Source organism: Monodon monoceros, unplaced genomic scaffold (genome assembly GCF_005190385.1).
Source record: "Monodon monoceros isolate NGI ecotype Baffin Bay Population unplaced genomic scaffold, NGI_Narwhal_1 Super_Scaffold_21, whole genome shotgun sequence".
Classification (NCBI taxonomy): Eukaryota; Metazoa; Chordata; class Mammalia; order Artiodactyla; family Monodontidae; genus Monodon; species Monodon monoceros.
In genome coordinates, this window is record NW_021703778.1 from 132,004,394 (window position 1) to 132,024,412 (window position 20,019).

Consider the following 20,019-nt stretch of genomic DNA (forward strand, 5'->3'; position numbering starts at 1 on the left):
TAACTTGAAATGAGTTCTCAATGATGAATAGATGTTTGCTGTGTAGTAAGTGTAAGAGAAACCTCCAAGGCAGAATATGCAATGAGACAAGGGGATATAATATCAAGTGGTTTTTCAATTTACTCTAAGACAGTAGAGATTCGTTTGTGTGCAAAACGGATAATTCCAGTCTTACTTTATATTTATGCCCATGGAAAATTCAGTCTTGAATTTCTGTCAATTCTGAATGTTTTGTGATATTCACAGATCCATTAAAGATTGTATGTAAATGAGTGACATGATCATATTTGCCTTTTATTTAGCAAGATCATGTGAGGTGCAGTGTGATGGATAGATTGCAGAGGATTAAGACTGGAGGCAAGGAGCCTCTGGCTTAGACAGTTATTAAAGTAAACCTGGTGAGACATTATTCAGCAGCGAAGAAATATGAAAAGGGAGACTTGAGAGACGTTTGAGGAGGAGAGTGGACAAGACTTAGTTGAATATGAGAGGTGCAAAAGAAGGGAGGGTCTAAGATGACTCCAGGTTTTTGGCTAGAATGATTGGATAGATGGTATTTCCATTCACTGAGGGAGGGAGGGATTCTGGAGGAAAGACAGAATTAGGAGGAAATAAGAATGAGTGGGGTTTCATCTATGTGGAATTTGAGGTACCTTTGGGTTTCATACAAATGGAATAATTTATTAGACAGGCAAGAACCAAAGCTGCTGCTGGCACTGGCAATTCAAGCAGACTTAGTCTTCTCTGAAAGTCTACCATGGTTGCTTTTTCAAAGCAGTAAGACTCTAGAAGAGTAAAATTAGGGATTTTAAATTATGGTTAATTAAATTTGTCTTGAATGGAATAATACTTTAAGTGTCTCTCTTACAAAGGGCTAACTAACGTACATTACACTCAATGAGCATACTTTTTAGAAGTGATAGAGCAAGTTCAACATTGTTGTTATTGCTGTCATGGAATCCTTTCCTGATCCCTTATCACTGGGTTAGGTACCGTCAAATATGCTCTCTGTGTAGTCCTCTAATGTCGCCTGCCTAATGTTGCTCTTATCACACTGATTTGTAATCTCACTTGAAAATGGAGACTTTATCTTGTCCACTGTCATAGCCCTGTCATCTAGCAGAGTATGTAGCGTAGTCAGTAAATATAGGTTAAGTGATAGGGTGTCATATGAGCTGAAAGCTATTATGCACTTTTAATGCTTTTGGGAGATGTTTGATTATACACTTTCTTTGTTTCTATATTTAATTTTTTTCTTCTTTTATCACAATCTACCTTGTGTCCTTTTTTTTTTTTTGGCGGTACGCGGGCCTCTCACTGTTGTGGCCTCTCCCGTTGCGGAGCACAGGCTCCGGACGCACAGGCTCAGCGGCCATGGCTCATGGGTCCAGCCGCTCCGTGGCATGTGGGCTCTTCCCAGACCGGGGCACAAACCCATATCCCCTGCATCGGCAGGCGGACTCTCAACCACTGCGCCACCAGGGAAGCCCACTTGTGTCCTTTTCAATTAACTTTTTTCTTTACACCCATACATCAGCCACATATCATTTTACATAAAAATAAAATACGATTATGTCATATATTACTTTAAGTTATAGACTTTTTTTGAGTGCTCTTCATCTACCCCTCCTCCTCACATTTTCTCCTGTCCCACTTTATGCCTTAACTCGTGTTATGGTATGTAACCTTCATGGTTTTTTTCCCTTATGCATATATAATAATTATATACACACACACATACAGTATACATGATAGGTACATACGATGTGTGTGTATTTGTTGTTATTTTACAGGTTGAGATTGTGTCATGCACACTCGCCTGCATTTTGTTTTCACCCAGTAAACCCTGCAGAAATTACTCGAGGTTAAGTAGTAGTGCTTAAATTCATCTTTTTTATTGACTTTTTATCCACTTTTAGTATGGATTTCCGATAATGTATTCAGTCATTGCTCTGTTGATGAATATTTACTTTATTATCATTTCACCCCTACTATAAACAGTGCTAAAGTAAATATTCACACATGTGTATCCTAATATATTGCTGCATTTTATATTTAGGGAATAGTTTCCCAGAAGTAGTTACTGGACCCAAGGGAAAATATATTTAAAAATTTAAAATAGATATACCAAGTTGCTGTCTTAAAATTTTAAACTAATTTATTTTTATTAGTAATATATTACAACCTTCCCTCTATATCCCTTCCAGAAATTGTGTTTACTACTATTTTTATTTTTGTCAGTTAAAGTATAAAGATATGGCTGACTACTGCTGAGTTTATGTTTTTTGGCTATTTGTATTTGCTCTTCTGTGAATTACCTACTTAAGTTCTCCCCCCGTCTGTTAGGTTCTAAGTTTTTCTTGTAACTTTGTAAGAACTATTTCTGTATTTTAGATATTTTCTATCATCTGTATTGCAAATGTCTTTTCCCAAATTTGTACTTTGTTCATTGACATTATATTCTTTTCCATATAATTTAAACAATTTTATAGAATTATTTACATCGCTTATACTTCCTGTGTTTTCATCACATGGTTAGGTTTCCCCCAATACAAGCTTATATCTGTAGTCTCAGATTCTTTTTGCAAGTTCTTTATTTAGTATATATTTATATTTAAGTCTATCTGGAATTTATTTTTACAAGTGGTGTAAGGTAGAAGTTCAATTTGATTTTCTTCCAGGTAAGTAGTCAGTTGTGCCAATTATTATGTATCTTTTTCCTACTGAATTAAAATATCAACCAATTTGTATATTAAATTCTCATAGCCCTAGGAATTTTTTTTTCTCGATTCTTTTTTCTAAGTATTCTAGATTCCTTAGGATCTAAAGCACATTGGATTACTGTGTCTTTATGGTACATTCTGTTATCTGATAGGGCAAGTTTACTTTTTAAAATAAATTTTCCTGGGGCTTCCCTGGTGGCGCAGTGGTTGAGGGTACGCCTGCCGATGCAGGGGACACGGGTTCGTGCCCTGGTCCGGGAGGATCCCACATGCCGCAGAGCGGCTGGGCCCGTGAGCCATGGCCGCTGAGCCTGCGCGTCCGGAGCCTGTGCTCCGCAACGGGAGAGGCCACAACAGTGAGAGAGGCCCACGTACCGCAAAAAAAAAAAAATTCCTGCTTTTCTTGACAATTCTCAGGCATTTATCCTTCCATATAAACTCTAAAATTATGTTTTTCAATTAAAAATCACCCTGATTGGAATTGTGCTAATTTATGTATTAATATTGGAAGAATTGACATTTTTATATGTATGTATAAAAATACATTTTATGTGTCTTACTATTTGTCCAGATCTTGTTTTGTGCTCTTCAATAAGATTTCATAATTTTCTTCATTTTCTTCTTCTATACCTTTCTTAATTATTTTACAGTTCTGGTCACTATAGTAAAAGATTATTTTTTCTATTTCTAAGTGCATATTGCATAATATAGAGAGAAACCAATGACTTGTATATTTTTTTAGTATCCAGTCATAGTACCAAATTGTCTTATTACTTCTAATAAAATTATTTTTCCTCACTAGGGACTCTAGGGCTTTCTAGGTATATAATCATATAATCAGTACAAAAAGTTTTTATGTATGTATGAATTCTTTTATCTTAATTCATTTGCCAGTCTTAAGAAAATGTAGGAAAATTGACATAGGAATAGAAAAAGCCATATCAGAATATAAAAAGGCCAATATGAGGCTTGGAACAATGGTTGCTCTAAATGATGCATGTTATTACAATTATTTAAATTAATCTTATAAATAAAATGAGAATAAAACAAGTAATAATTTTGAGAAATTGTTTTGTGTAGATCAAATTCTGGAAAGGTAAAACTTAAAAGTCAGTGTATGTAAAACCCACCTAAAAATATAGATTAACATAAAAAAACTAGAGAATACTAGGTTTATTTGCTAAACCTAAGAAATTGTCAACATACTGCCTTTAAATGGAAAATACCTGTGGGGTCTTTAAAATATCACTTCATTTAAAACAATTTATGTATAGTGCTTCAGGTCTATTTCTACTGATTAAAATGAGACTGCATTGTGCTACATTTAAAAGGCGACCATTAATTAGGAAAAACAATTTTCTTAGAAATAATTTAGCAAGAATGTGAAATAAGGAACAGTGACTAGGAGTTGAAAGATGAGGATTTTAGTTCCTTTTCACCTCTTAGCTCTGATATTTTGACAGTTAACTTCCCTGAGCCTTACAGTGAAAGACAGTTATAAAACTATCGTATCCTCCTGCCTTACAGAATGATTGTGAGATTCAAGTTAAACGAGATAATATATGTGAAAGTGCTTGGAGTATAAAATGTAATGTAAATGTACAGTGATATTATTAGATAAATATTTATCTCTGCTCTTATTGTCTTCTTTTTATTGATTTCATTGAGATGCCATTGGTTGAGGAAAAGAGGAGCTTGATCTTTTGAAGAAAAATGCCAGAACAGAAATAAGCAATACCAACATTTTCTAGTCAGGAAATTGCCCCTTGATTTAAGATTACATTTTAGATGGAAAGTATTCTATTGACTCTTATTGATAGAAAAAGTAATCTGGAGTGTTGGGAGTTGGTGTGTAGGAGTGAGTGTTGGGTGTGGACTGCGTGAACAGCTTGCTGATTGGAACCTTAGAATAGTCCATAGATTTGTTTGAACATAGGTACTTTTTGCATTCTCTGTGAGCTTTGGTTTTAATTGCAGTGAAGGCTTGGTGACACGTATTTTCTGTTGAAGTACTTCTAATTCAGCAGGTAAGAAATACTGGTAATTTTAGCCAATTTTTCTTTTTCTAAGAAATAATTTATTTTAACTTTTTGTTTACATACTTGATAACAGATGATATTTATGAAGATTTATGTGCTAGTCATGGTCCAATGAGTTTGGGAGAATTGGAGTTGCAGCCAGATCCTCACCTTGCCCTTCCCACAAAACTTCTGACAACACAAGAAGATGATGTTAAATTGTCAGTAGCAGCTGAAGATTCTCCTCAGGTACCCAATTAATAGCACTTGTACTTTACTTAAATCAGAATGGTAACAATATTGCCTTAGCATAGAACACTGTCAAGAGCACAGTCTTTGGAGTCAGACAGCCTCAAATCATGCCTCCTTTTTTCACTAACTCAAGCCTGGCTATAGATCTTAGCTCATCCAATCTCTAGCTGTGACCTTGAATACATACTTAGCCTTTTTCTAAGCCTTAATTTCCTCATCTATAAATTAAAGATTAAAATAATGTATGTAAAAATGCCTATTACCAAGTTAGATAGCTATTATCATTTACACCTCTATATTCCCCTGCAATATCTAGTTTAGTAGTTTGTGCATAATAGGTACTCAATAAATATTTATTCTATTAAAATTTGTGAAGTGTGTTACCATGAAAGCATCAGATATTTCATACTGAGTTAAGCCAATGGCCCATGCAATCTTGTGTACTGAAAAAATAGGATAATTACTCTCCAAGGTGTAAAAAAAAATGCTCATGTTAAATTAAATACAGTTTTTTAATCTGTGTAATTTCACTGTAGATTAATTTATTCAATAAATAGTCATCATGGTATGGTATTGTGTTGCATTGCATGGTGTTGAGGGTGAAAGCCAAAAGTATATAAAATAAAGATTGCTTATGGAACACACTATTATGTAGGGTTCAGTATTAATAACCTGTGACCAAGCAAAGATCAGGAAAAAAACTAGTATTGAATAAATATCTGTTAATTAATTCTGTAATAAAAGAAAAATTGTTTGTGACCTTGGGTTAGGCAAAAATGACACCAAAAACACTATCCATGAAAGAAAAAAAATTAATAAACTGGTCTTATCAAAAATAAGAACATCTGCTCTTCAAAACACACTGTTAAGTGAATGAAAAGACAAGCTACAGATTGGGAGAAGATATTTGCAAAATCACTTATCTGGTAAAAGGCTTATATGCAGGATATATAAGGAACTCACAGAATACAATATTAAGAAAACAAACAATCCAATTAAAAAATGGATAAAATCTTTGGACAGATACCTTACCCAAGGAAGATATACTGATGGCAAGTGAGCACATAAAAAGATTCTCAACATCGGTAATCGTTAGGAAAATGCTAATTAAAACCACAATGAAATACTACTACACAGGCATTAGAACATCTCAAATTAAAAAGACTAACATGCCAAGTTTTGGCAAGGGTGTGGAGCCCTTAAACTCTCATATGCTGCTGGCTGGGAATGTAAAATGATTCAACCACTTTGGAAAACAGTTTGACAATTTCTTGAAAAAGTATTGATAAAATGTACACCTACCATATGACCCAGACATTTCACTCCTAGGTATTTATTTACCCAAGAGAAACTACCACATATGTCTAAGCAAAGGCTTGCACATGAATGTTCATAGCAACTTTATTGGTAGTAGCCCCAAACTGGAAACAACATAAATATTCATCAATTGCTGAATGTACAAGTTGTGGCATATCTATAAGATGGAATACTACTTAGCAATAAAAAGCCATGGACGGACTTCCCTGGTGGCACAGTGGTTAAGAATCTGCCTGCCAATGCAGGGGTCACAGGTTTGAGCCCTGGCTCGGGAAGATACCACATGCCATGGAGCAACTAAGCCCGTGCACCACAACTACTGAGCCTGCGCTCTAGAGCCCACGAGCCACAACTACTGAGCCCGTGCACCACAACTACTGAAGCCCGCGTGCCTAAAGCCAGTGCTCTGCAACAAGAGAAGCCACTGCAATGAGAAGCCCATGCACCGCAACGAAGAGTAGCCCCTGCTCGATGCAACTAGAGAAAGCCCACGCACAGCGGCAAAGACCCAATGCAGCCAAAAATAAATAAATAACTTTATTTAAAAAAAAAAAAGCCATGGGCTACTGATACGTACAGTGACATGGATGATTCTCACAAAAGTTGTGTTGAGGGGAAAAAGCCAGAACCCCCACCCCCCAAAAAAATTGTGCATACCTTACGATTCCACTTACATGGAATTCTAGAAAATGCAAACTAATCTGTAGTTATAGGAGGGAATTCAGGTTATTTTGAGCTTGGTGGATATGTTCATCATATTATCTTGACTGTGATGATGGCTTCATGGGTATATACATTTGTCAAAACTTAACAAATTATACACTTTAAATACATGCAGATTATTGTCTATCAGTTATACCTCAATAAAGATATTCTAAACAATAAAAGAAAGATTGCTCTCCTTTAATTATTGGCCTGTTTTAAAATAAAACTGCAAAGTGTCACCAGAAGAATGGCTTCAAAAAAATTCATATGTTAGATTTCCTTTACTAACAGAGAAGTATGGCTAGTACTAATACTAGCACACACTGTTTATAGTGCTTACTCTGCCAGAGGCTGTTCTAAGTTCATTATGTATTAACTCATTTAATCCTTTTAACAGCCTACTGAGGTAGTTATTATTATTATCATCCCCATTTGATGAATGAGAAAATTGAGGTATTGGGGGGTTAAGTAACTTACCCAAGGTCAAAGCTACATAATGACTTAGCCAAATTTGAACACAAGCAGTTTAGCTCCACAATACTCAGCTCTTAATCCCTGTGGTTGAGGAAGGGAGCCAGTAGGAAGGTTCTAAATTGAAGCAGCACAGAAGAGTCATAGTACCCATCTTAGAAATACACACCAAAATAATATTTCCTTTAGGGAAGAAACCTATATGACTAATGGCTCTCAACTTAGAAGACCAGAGGTGAGGCTAGTTGTTATTATTGCAGTCTAAAGCTACTCATTGTTACCTGTAGATAAATAAGTACCTGCCAGAACTGGGGTGGTTACATTTGAGTCCATGTGGACAGGTGTTTCAGATTCTCCTCTGCTTGTATCTGTTGTTAAGAGTTCAGAGATACCTTTTTAGGTTCCTGTCAAATTATATCTGACAGTTGTTTTGAGAGACTCATTCATAATTAGGCTCATAAAACAGGAAAGGGAAGAAAGAAAATGGCTAAAGTCATCACAATTTGTAATGTGTGATTGTGAAGGAATTTGTGACTACTGTAAATTTCAAATTTCGTTAGGTGGTAGTAAGGAAGAGAGATGATGGGGCTTATGGTAGAGTGTACTTTTCTTGAATGGAAAAGGAGGGTAACAATACCTACTCAACACTTGTGAGAATTCAGTGATGTTATTATATATAAAAGCTCTTTGAAAATTGCAGTACATTATGCAGATTTTCATTTTATGCAAAAATGGTTATATGGAAGTGCTTACAGTCAAATTAAGTTTTTATCCTGTCTAAATCCATCATGTATGTATCTAGAATAGTTGGTTTATAAGTAGCTCTGAATTCTCTAGGAAAAATAGAAATGATTTGAATATCTGAAATCTGTATATATTACCCAAATCTTTTGAAAGATTTTATTTGCAATATCTTTTCTTTAGTAATATGTACTCCATCGCCCATTTGGTAGTTAGAAAACATGCATGATATTCAAATTTTATATAATAAACACCTAAATAATTTAATTGCTCAGATCTTTTTAAAGTAACTTAAAAAATAATATTATGACTTCATGTCTTAAATTCTTCAGTACCAACAAAAACAAGACCAAGATGTTAAGCAAGTTGAACACAAGCCAGTTCAAAGTCGTTTAATACGTGTAAGAAATAAATGTGATATTTCACTTTCACAGCAACAAGGTAAGATTTGTTTCCTTATAATATAAGAGTTTGATACATGTTGTGAATTGAACACATATATAATGAGAATTCTTTTATATAAGTTTTATTCTTATTCTCTAGGCGTTTTTTTTGTTTTCTTTGATTTAGCCCTTTGGGATAAAGAATCTGGTATTGTATTTGAGTGTATATTTGTTAGTTCTTTTTACCAATAAACACTATTTCTGATGGACTTTAAAAACTCTTAGGTAGTATTTTTATTTTAATCTTACCTTTTGGTTCTTGTACAATTGAATGTCAGTGTCTTTTTATCTATGTATAAGTCTGTATCTGTATCATAGTTGTCTGTTTTAAATTATAATATAAAGGCAATGGTTATGGTTGTTAAGGAGCTTTGTAAAGGCTGTTTATGTTGTGTGGCGATTTGATCAACAGGTACAACTTAAAGAACAAAGAACTCATGTTAGATGCTATCATATGAATGAACTTTTCTGTACTGCTTGATTACCAAAATTGTGTGGCTAAATGATCCTGCAGTCAGCATCCCGGCATTTGATATTGTCTTTGTGTTTCTGCAAAGCTGTTGGCCTTGTGCTTAGTTTGCCTTCTTGCTTCTTTGTCATTTAAATTTTATATAACCTAAATTCTGAAATTTGGCAGTAGAAATTAAGATGTCTTCTGTTTAAAAACTTTCTGTCTACAGTCCAGGTAGAAGTATTAGGAGTATTTTGAGCAGTAGAATGTTTTTCTTCACTTTTGTAATTGTGTTTTTTTATCTCATATATTGAATGCCAATATAATTACAAATGTAACTGTTTGGCAGTTTGGGGAGGACCTAAATGAGGAAGTGCTTAAGATTATGTTATATGAGGTTTAGGTTTTTACTTTTCTGCTTGTTTTCTGTTCCTTTCTTGCTCCAACTTTTCAGAACTTTCCCCTCCTGACCACTTTTTAAAACCTAACAGTGGTACAGTAGTGTTAGTATTATATCTTAGAATCCTATGGAAAATTACCTGTAACACTTTCCTCATTGTGTTTAAAAATTAATCATGACAGTATATAGATATGAGCAAATGAATATTTCTAAGATAATATCAGGACTGACTTGATGTCCTTCTACTGAATTCTGTTACTATTCATGGTCAATGACTGTATATTTAATTTAGTTTTTTAAAAAATTTATAATTTCTTAAAATTATAAATGAATTTCGTCTCCTTGGAGAATGTTATATATAATAAAATGATCATTTTTCTCACCTGATAGGAAAATATCTTTGGTAAGATTTTAAGGGTAAATACCTCTCTTTAGGAAAGTGACATTGTTTTCAGTTTCACATATATGAATGTCTGACCACAAGATGGCAATATTTAAATTTTTGTTGACTTACAACGTCATTAAATAATAGTGTGCAGTTAACATTTAATGTCAGTAAAAATCATAAGAAAAATAAAAGAAACCAATGTGTTAGCTAGTAGGAGGAAGTTTTATTTAGAAAGAATCTAGAACAGTTGGATTTAATATGTGTAAAAATTATTTTCATTTAATTTTACATGCAATACAGAAGTTAGGAGAGCCGCAGGCCTATGTCAGTTTTAACCAAGATAAATAAATACCCAGTGGGCTATAGATAAAACATTTTAAATAGGAGCCAAGTGTTTCACTCTATAATTGATACATATCTCCATACTAAATATTTTTTGAATGAATACAATTCTCTTGGCAAATATAGTCAGTTATGACTTTTTCCCCTATAAATTTTGTGGATTTAATTTTTTTCTCTGATGAAGCTCTGATACACTGCCAAATGTTTCAAAGAATAAGAGAGTCAGAGTGCCAAAATAATCCTCTAGGGCTTTCACAACTTTGAGTGACCTTGAAGGAATTCAATCCTATCATATACAAAGGGCTTGAAGATAATGAAGGAAATTCACCTTATCACAAGGGAATCAAAACCACATCTTTTCTGGAAGATAAATGCTTCTAAGAATACTTGAAGCCCAAATTATGACTGTTTCAGGAAGAAGTATTATGTATTTCACTTTGAAATGCATAGTAGTTTAATATATGTATATAAAGAAATCAAGCCGTTTACTAGCAGTAGCAGTAGTTTAGTGATCATCCATTAAAAATTGACTGAAGATATGGTAGGACATAGGTTCTAGCAGTATGCTTCTGGGAGATCTGTAAAGTACTTGTCTCCTTCCTCTCCGCTTGATTATTACTTTCAGATTTTAATACAAAAGAGAGAAATTGAATTGAATCCTGAAAGATAATATCTGTTTCTTTTGGTATTTAATTCATTGGGTATATTTTTGAGCACATGATACCACTTATCTGATTCTAAGTCCTGATTAATGTGTCTAACAGTTTTATAGTGAAAGCAACTTTTTAAGTAATTTAGTAAATCATTAAAATTTTTTTCCCTTTCACTGTGCAGTTAACTTTCTTCAGTACAAATGAGAGACTAGTTTTCAATCCATTTATTTGTTATGAACCCAGGAACAATTAAATTCTATAAAATGATGTATTAAAATAGTTCACTTTTAAAAATATTTTTCTTCTTTAGTTTTTCTCTTAAAATGTTAAGAACCGCATAATAAAGAATAATTAGAAAGTCAAATAGGCTATACTATAATCAATGGGGGAAAATTAGAACATATGTTGTATGGTTAAATGCTAGGACAGATTAGTTGTCAAAGTTGTTTGAAAACCACAGCATTCTTCAGTTTTCTTATTTGTAGATGAAATATGTTGCTCAGAAAATATATATCAAAGTGCTAAAAGTAATTACTAATGTAATTGCACTAATTTATCAAAAGCAGGTTACATTTTTGTGGGAGATCACAATAGGCTTTTTTTGACATTATGTCCTGGGTTTAATTCCTAGCCATCGTAGCACCTTTTATACCTTAACATACAGTGATTGTGACTTTAGATATGTGAGAATTAGGAAATTCAAAGCTTATATATATTTAGAAGCCATTTCTAACCATATGTGCAAATGAAAACTTTTGCCTTTGTATTTGAAATATAACTAAATTATAATAGCTCAAAATTACAGTTGATTTTAGTAATTTTAAAATCACAGTTAAAAGTTTTTTAAATTGATTATTTTTTTTCTCATAAAGTATGACAGTGATTTAAAAGCCATGTGTGTAGATCTCTGATAGGGAAGGAATGGGGTACAGAGTAATAAATCTGCCCAAAGTCCATGAATCCAAAGCTGTAATCTGAATAAATGTGTCTTTCACAAATCCATGCTATTATTGATTAATAAAATAGAAATTCACTTTAAAATGTTGCTGAATGTGGGAGTTCTGTTTCCACCTAGGAGGAGGAAAGTGGAGAGTGTCTCTTCTCCTAACTGTAATAAAATGTCAGATAAACTCTAAAATCATAACATTTCTTGAACCCGTCAGAGGACTTATGATGTACAGCAACTAAGTAGCCTGAAGTCCACGGAAAGACAGACTCCTCCCGAGATATGAGACACAAGAACCCCGTCACTGTGCCAGAGCACAGTTACAGGAAGAGATACCAGGCACCATACAAGCAGATAAGATGTATTTGACTAGACTTTTCTTTAATGAATTGCTAAAGGCCAAGCATAGAGCCATTGGTAGCTACTGATACAAAAGTGGTTCACTCTCACTTGCAGTCCCTTCTCCACAGACCTCTAGAAACAGAAAGATTAGGAGACTGGAGAGATTCTTCTTCACTGGTGCAGGCCTGGAAGAGGAGAGTGGCCGCCACTGCCAGAAGGACTGAATTCTTTCCAGCATAACCCTGATACCAAAACCAGGCAAAGACATTACAGGAAAGGAAGATTATAAACCAGTATCTCTCATGAACATAGACAGAAAATTCCTCTACAAAATATTACCAAATTGAATTGAAACTTCTTATTCTTCAACATTCAGCTGCATTTTCCTGAGTCCTTACTGAACCGCCAATTGAAAATGGCTTATTCATCCTTAACCCCACCCTCCAGATCTTTGGTGCCCGGAACATAATCATAATCTTAACAATAGTTTCCATTTACTGAAGCCTTGCTAGGCACTTTATGCTATCTCATTTATTCCTCATAATACCATGCCACGCAGGTAGTGTGGCATTTATACGAGAAAGGGTAAGATTCATGAAGATTAACTAATTTTCCCAGCGTACACAGTTTAGCAAATGAAGGTGTGGAATTCAAGCCCATATCTACTTGAGGGCAAAGCAGATGCTCTTTTCCTTGTTTTATACCATTTTATTGAGTAAGCACTTAATAAATATTTGTGTGACTTAACAGTTTGTGGCAAGAGCTGCCTTTACCATCGCTGTATTCTCCAGAATGATTATTTAAAGTTTCAGAGAAAGTGATATATGGGATAGTTTTGTGGCTTATTTATTAAGGTAGGTTTTCCTATTTATTTAATAGACCTTGTTTCCCAACATAGCACTGTGCTTAAATACAGTGCTTACATACAGTCAATGTTTCATTGAATTGAATTTGATAATTCATTCCATCATTTGCTTTTGACACCAGACAACGTTTAATGCTGTTATTTAGTAAAAAGGTACAAGGAAGAAGAAAAGGTGAAAAATGAGAATAGTTCCTTATAATCATTTTTCAGTTGAAACTTTTGAATGTAGCCATGGTACAGACAGCCACGGTGGAATAATGTAAAGTCATTTTTACTTTTCTAAAAGATTTTGTGATTTCTTTTGTAGTATAAAAATTGTTTGTTCTTTGAGGACATATTAGTTAAGCAAGGGGAAGGGGCAACCAAGCATATGCTCAAGGGTAGAGAAAGTTAAATCGGGTTACATGTTAGTCAGTGGGCAGTGTTTTTTAGCTCTAAATGAAAGAGAAATAGTGTGAGCATTCATTTACTCATTCTTATTTTTTTTTAATTGAGATATCGTAAAATTTTCCCTTTTATAGTGTACAGTTCAGTGATTTTTAAAAAGTTATGGAAATTCCAGAAAGTTTTCTTTGCCCTAAAAAGAAATAGCATATTCATTAGTATTCATTCCCTATTCTCCCCTCCCCCCAGTTCCTGTCAACTGCTAGTCTACTTTCTATGTCTATGGATTTACCTATTCAGCACATTTTATGTAAATGGAATCATACAATATGTGGTTTTTGTGTCTAGCTTCTTCAACTTAACATGGTTTCAGGGTTCATTCATGTAGCAGATGTCATTACTTCATTCCTGTTTATGGCTCAATAATGTTCCATTGTACATTTATTTTTAGGTCAGTGTTTTTAGCATCCTTTTTGTGTAGAGGACTGTAGAAGGTGCTTTGGAGCTAGAGAGATGGATAAGACAAAACATCTGCTCTCAAGGGATAAGAAGAAGAAAGGGGGGCTTCCCTGGTGGCGCAGTGGTTGAGAGTCCACCTGCTGATGCAGGGGACGCAGGCTCGTGCCCCGGTCTGGGAGGATCCCATGTGCCGTGGAGCACCTGGGCCCGTGAGCCATGGCCGCTGAGCCTGCGCGTCCGGAGCCTGTGCTCCGCAGCGGGAGAGGCCACAACAGTGAGAGGCCCGCGTACCACAAAAAAAAAAAAAAAAAAAGAAGAAAGGGGGTAGTTTGAGAAGAATAATTTCTTTAAAACACTGAGTCTCAGAAATAATTTGTTAGAATACTATGAAATTCAAAAAGACAAACATCTTTAGGTAATCATACTGTCAAATTGTCACTTTTTTCTTATAGTGCTGAAAAAATAAACACATGGCAGCAAGTGTGTTAGGTCAACTTGCTGATTGTCTTTATGTATATACATTTCTTATATTTTCTGAATGGATGGAGGTGGGAGCATAAACCATATGAGAAAAGACACTCTTCTGGCACATTAATGAATTTTTATCATAGATTATTATTTCAACTGTTTGTTCCTACAAGAAAGGATTTACACCTTTGATTTAAAAATAGAAATATATACACACACACATATATATATATAAAATCTAGGAGATAAATGTGCTTAACTAAGGCTATTCCCTAAAAATAAGCAAAATGCAAAGAGGATTGATAGGGAAAATCTATTTGAAAAGACACTGAAAATTATTCAAGGATTTCCATAACATTTTCTCTTGTTGGTGCTAAAGTGATTTCTTTTTCTATGTAAGAGTATTTTAATTGTGGAAATTATTTAATTTTCTTATTGTTGTAGAATTATTTATACACTGTGTATGGAGCATGTAGATTTTTCTCAAGTCTTTGATATTAAACCTGTGTCACCAAATACATATACCAGGATTGTTCTGAAGACTCACCAGTATTCCAGAAACCTCTGCAACCCTTTCATTGTTCTTAGCCAGATTTCCTGAAACCTGACTTTAAAGTTTTTATGCTATTTTTTTTAGAAACCAGATTGATGTAAAACATGATTTAAACTATTCATTAAACTTAGTAGCCTTTTTATTCAACAGCCACTAAGCAAAATTTAACCTTCTAAAATAATCACAGAGGTAAGTGTAGATTTGATAATATCTTTATATTTTAATATCAATGAAATACTGAACTAGGAGTAAGAAGATCAGATGCTACCACTAATCAGAATTATGACTTTTGGTTCTGTTGAACTGGGAATGATGCCCCTGCTCCCAAGAACCAAAGGTCATAATTCTGATTAGTGGTAGCATCTGATCTTCTTACTCCTAGTATAGTAGTATTTCTATTATACTACACTGCCCTCCTCCAAGTAAAACTAACAACATTGACAAGTTAGTGTATTACAGATGCTTTTCTTCCAATCAACAGAATAATCATTTAATTTTTTTGTGATTTTAGTTTTATATAAATAAAATACAAATTAGATAGACTATTTCAACCACAATAACAATGGATTATTCTACTAACCCAGCTCTACCCTAAATAAAAGAGAAGCTGGATTATTTCAATTCAGAATGAATTAGAACGGAGAAGTAATATTTTTATACTTGTAGGATGCACTACTCCTGGATTGTTTGTTAGTCTCTAATACATTGTCTCTCAAACTTTGACTTAAGAATCTTTTGCATTTCTAATTTAAAATGCAGATCCCTGGCTTTACCGTGAGACTCTGATCGGTTGCCTGAGGTGGGGCCTGGGAATCTGAATGTTAAACAAGCACCCCTGGTCATCCTGATGCAGAAGAAGAAGGACCACCCTTTGTGAAACATTGCTTAATGACTCCAGATGTTCATGCTGATGTCTGTTCTACTGTAGAATTTGAAGCACTACAGCATACAGCTTGTACTCTGGAGTCAGATTACCTGGGTTCAAACCCTAACTCTGCTAGCTATTCACTAGCTGGTGACCTTGGGCAAGATACTTAACCTTTCTGTGCTTTTCTCATCTGTAATATGGTATCTATTCCAGAAGGTTGATATCCTAGTGGAAGACAGGTAGTAGTGCACTTAGAATAGAACTTGACACATATTAAGAGCTGTGAAAATATTAGCTATTATTAGCGTGACTGTCTCCAGGACACCTCTCCTTTTTTGAATACCATGTTGTAATCAGCTCTTCTTTAACAGATAGTCGTTGCATCTATATTGGTTCTGAGCTTTAAGGACGTTGGTGAGAAAATGCTAGAGATGGTACATGTTCCATATAGTGTTAGGGAGATAAAGTGACTTTCAACAAATTTTTTACTCTTCAGTGAATATATTTAAGATAATTTATATTTATTAAACCTTGAGGACTTAAGGACATGGGGAGGGGGAAGGGTAAGCTGGCACAAAGTGAGAGAGTGACATTGACATATATACACTACCAAATGTAAAATAGATAGCTAGTGGGAAGCAGCCGCATAGCACAGGGAGATCAGCTTGGTGCTTTGTGACCACCCAGAGGAGTGGGATAGGGAGGGTGGGAGGGGGACGCAAGAGAGAGGGGATATGGTGATATAAGTATATGTATAGCTGATTCACTTTGTTATACAGCAGAAACTAACAACAATGTAAAGCAATTATACTCCAATAAAGATGTTAAAAAAACAAAACAAAAACAAACAAAACCTAGAATTCTTTTACAAAATTTTTAAATTGATTTGCATGTTGGACAATTAAATATAGTGAAGCTTATTAACCAGGTTGATTTCCAATCTATAATCCTATCTACTGGCAAGTGACTGTTTTGGTGAATTGCGTTCTGTCAGCAGTTCTCTCATTTTTTAATCCAAGAGAGAAACTGATAACTCAAGAGCTCAGTAATCATTTATGAGCTGTTGCATCCTGATTAAAAGTAAGGATTAAAATTAGGGGCAGTATTGGGTACACATAAAGGTATTAAAATGATTAAATTTCTTAGGGAAAAAACCCTGTAACTCTGATGGCAAAAGGCGATATAATTTCATTGTCATTCCTAGGAACCTTCCTCATGTGTTCTTGACAAACATTTTTCACCGTTTTATTGTACTTACATATTTTATTTTATTAAATTAATACTTTATTTAAAGTTTCTTATCCATAATAATTTTGCTTTTTACCACTATTATCACTATTATTATTCATGTTATATAGAATAAGATTTTATTTATATAAAATGCCCTCAATTTTTGCCTTTGGGCACAGCCTTTTCCCTATCCCCACTCCAAACAAAGTTCTAACATCATCTGGGTAGGCTTAATACTACTAGCTTTATTACAGAATCATTAACACATTTTTTTAAGTGGGAAAAATCTCCCAAGATCATCCTTTGCTACAAAAAACAAATAACATTGGTGAAGTAAAAGCCATATTTTTAACCATGTAATTCATATGTAAACATGTATTTCAGGCCTAATGGCAGCTTTTGAAGACATGTTCTATCAAAGCAAACCTGTAGTGATTTAGAAGTGAAGTACAAATGAGAATCATAGACACTGTTTAGAGATGGGAGGGACAAATTAAAATTTAAGCTTAGGACTATGAAGTCTAATAGGCAAGTTTTATTGATTTTGAACAGTGTTTATGATGTCTTTAAGAAGAAGAAATTCCAAGGGGATTGTCTTTAAACAGTTCTCATTGCTGGTCTAGGGAGAATTCAAGTTATTGACTCTCTTATTTCCCTTTTGTACATAGAGTCATCTCCTTTAAGGAATAGAAGAGATGAAGACCTGGACTTATATGATGTCGTTCAGAAGTAGTAGGGTACTAATTAGCTGGAACTAAGTTGTCTAAGATGGATTTTTTTTTTTTTTTTTTGCGGTACGCGGGCCTCTCACTGTTGTGGCCTGTCTCGTTGCGGAGCACAGGCTCCGGACGCGCAGGCTCAGCGGCCGTGGCTCACGGGCCCAGCCGCTCCGCGGCATGTGGGATATTCCCGGACCGGGGCACGGACCCGTGTCCCCTGCATCGGCAGGCGGACTCAACCACTGCGCCACCAGGGAAGCCCTCTAAGATGGCTTTTTATCGCCTTTCATCTTCTCTAGATTTTCTTTTCTCCTTAGAAACCTCAATTTGTGGAAGAACCTATATGTTGGGGAATAATGAGTTCTCCTTGGAGTATGTAGCGATAGTTGTCTTATCCATTATACAACTTACTACTTCTTTTCTCTCTCTTCCCCTAACTATCCTGGCTGGTTTGGATAATGGCACAGGAAGCAGATATTGTGAGACAGTTAGTGCATCAGTTAATGGAGCTACTTCAGTCATGTATTCATTCTCCCACCTGTACTGGGACTTCCATCGACTCAGTCCTATTTCTCGTGACTGGCTATTCCCTGGGCCCTATATTTTGCCTGACCTATATGGTTAACCCATGTAAATACTGTCTTATCACCATCCAAGACTTCCGTGTCTCTTTGATCTGTGGTAATCCCCATTCTGGACTCCTCCTGCTTTCAGGGGTCTCTGATTTTTTTTCCCTGGTCATGAAATCCTGCTGGATGATGATGTGATATGTGCAATTATAACCTGTTAGCAGACTGTGCTGTGAGGCTTGAACTGGACTTTGGCCAGTTCCCCAGTAATTCTTTTAATTTCATACTGATTTTAGCTTCCAGATAGCACCTATTCCAGCCCTTCTTCCCAAACCCTTAATCCCAATTTTATCCCCTCAATTCTCTCTCTTTTTTTTAATATATAAATTTATTTATTTTATTTTTGGCCGCGTTGGGTCGTTGTTGCTGCACGTGGGCTTTCTCTAGTTGCGGTGCGTGGGCTTCTCATTGCGGTGGCTTCTCTTTGTTTTAGAGCATGGGCTCTAGGTGCGTGGGCTTCAGTAGTTGTGGCTCTTGGGCTCCAGAGTGCAGGCTCAGCAGCTGTGGTGCATGGGCTTAGTTGCTCCGCAGCATGTGGGATCTTCCCAGACCAGAGCTCGAACCCGTGTCCCCTGCATTGGCAGGCAGATTCCCAACCACTGCACCACCAGGGAAGCCCCTCAATTCTCTTTTTTTTTTTGCGGTACACGGGCCTCTCACTGTTGTGGCCTCTCCCGTTGCGGAGCACAAACTCAGGACGCGCAGGCTCAGCAGCCATGGCTCACGGACCCAGCCGCTCCGTGGCATGTGGCATCTTCCCGGACCGGGGCACGAACCAGTGTCCCCTGCATTGGCAGGCGGACTCTCAACCACTGCGCCACCAGGGAAGCCCTCAATTCTCTTTTAATATATGCTTTTGTTTTTCTAAGTTCTTCTCTTTCAGATGTGTTTCAAAAGTTCTACTCTTTCATTTATAGCTACTCTAGCTCCAACTTCTTATGGCTTTACATTAATCCTTGCATTTTTTTCCCCTTTTGGGTTGAAGAAGCCGTGCCTTTTAAAACCTCCTTAAAGATAACTTTTCCACCTGCAGCCTTGATCCCATCTCATTTCTACCCTTGACAAAGGGAGAGGGAAAAAGATATAATCCTGAGAGAAGAAAAGAGTGCAGAGAAAGGAAGGGAGGGAATAGGAAGAAGGGAAAAGGTGGGGCTACATGAGATAGTAGAGGAGAAAGGGAAAGGGGAGAAGGGGAAAGAGGAGAGGGGCAGGGGAATGAGGTTGGAATAAGCAGGATCATTCATTCTTATCTACAGAACGAGGGCTGGGCTTGATGATTCTTCAGGTCAGTTGTGGCCACTCACATTTCATAATTCTATTTCTTCTCAACCCTCATCCTACTACACTTATCAGTATCTCCTAAGCTCCCCTCCGCCATGCCTTTCTCAATGTCTTCACTTGGAACTGTACCCTCCCTTGCCCTCTTTCACCACCTTTCCATCCTAGAAACAAACATTCTTGGTCCACTTTGTGTCCCTGAAGGGCCCGTACTCTTTGGTATATACTTCTCTTTTAGCCTTTGCATCATACCTTGTAGGATTATTTTCCTATAGCCTCTCCTTCTCTAGAAAGTAAATTTCTTAGAGACAATGGCCTTGTTTCATTCACCTCTGTACCACCTGCTCTCTAGCACAGCACCCTAAATGGTAGCT

General features: G+C 35.8%; 1 protein-coding gene across 9 annotated transcripts in view; it reads left to right on the forward strand.

Moving 5' to 3' along the window:
• KIAA0586 (KIAA0586 ortholog) overlaps positions 1-20,019 on the forward strand; it is a 150,805-nt gene that overhangs the window by 82,893 nt on the left and 47,893 nt on the right. For all 9 annotated transcript variants that reach the window (XM_029237835.1, XM_029237831.1, XM_029237838.1 and 6 more), the window contains 2 exons: positions 4,836-4,990; positions 8,560-8,668. In XM_029237835.1, the coding sequence (XP_029093668.1) occupies positions 4,836-4,990; positions 8,560-8,668 (264 nt within the window). The remainder of the gene's footprint in view (positions 1-4,835; positions 4,991-8,559; positions 8,669-20,019) is intronic.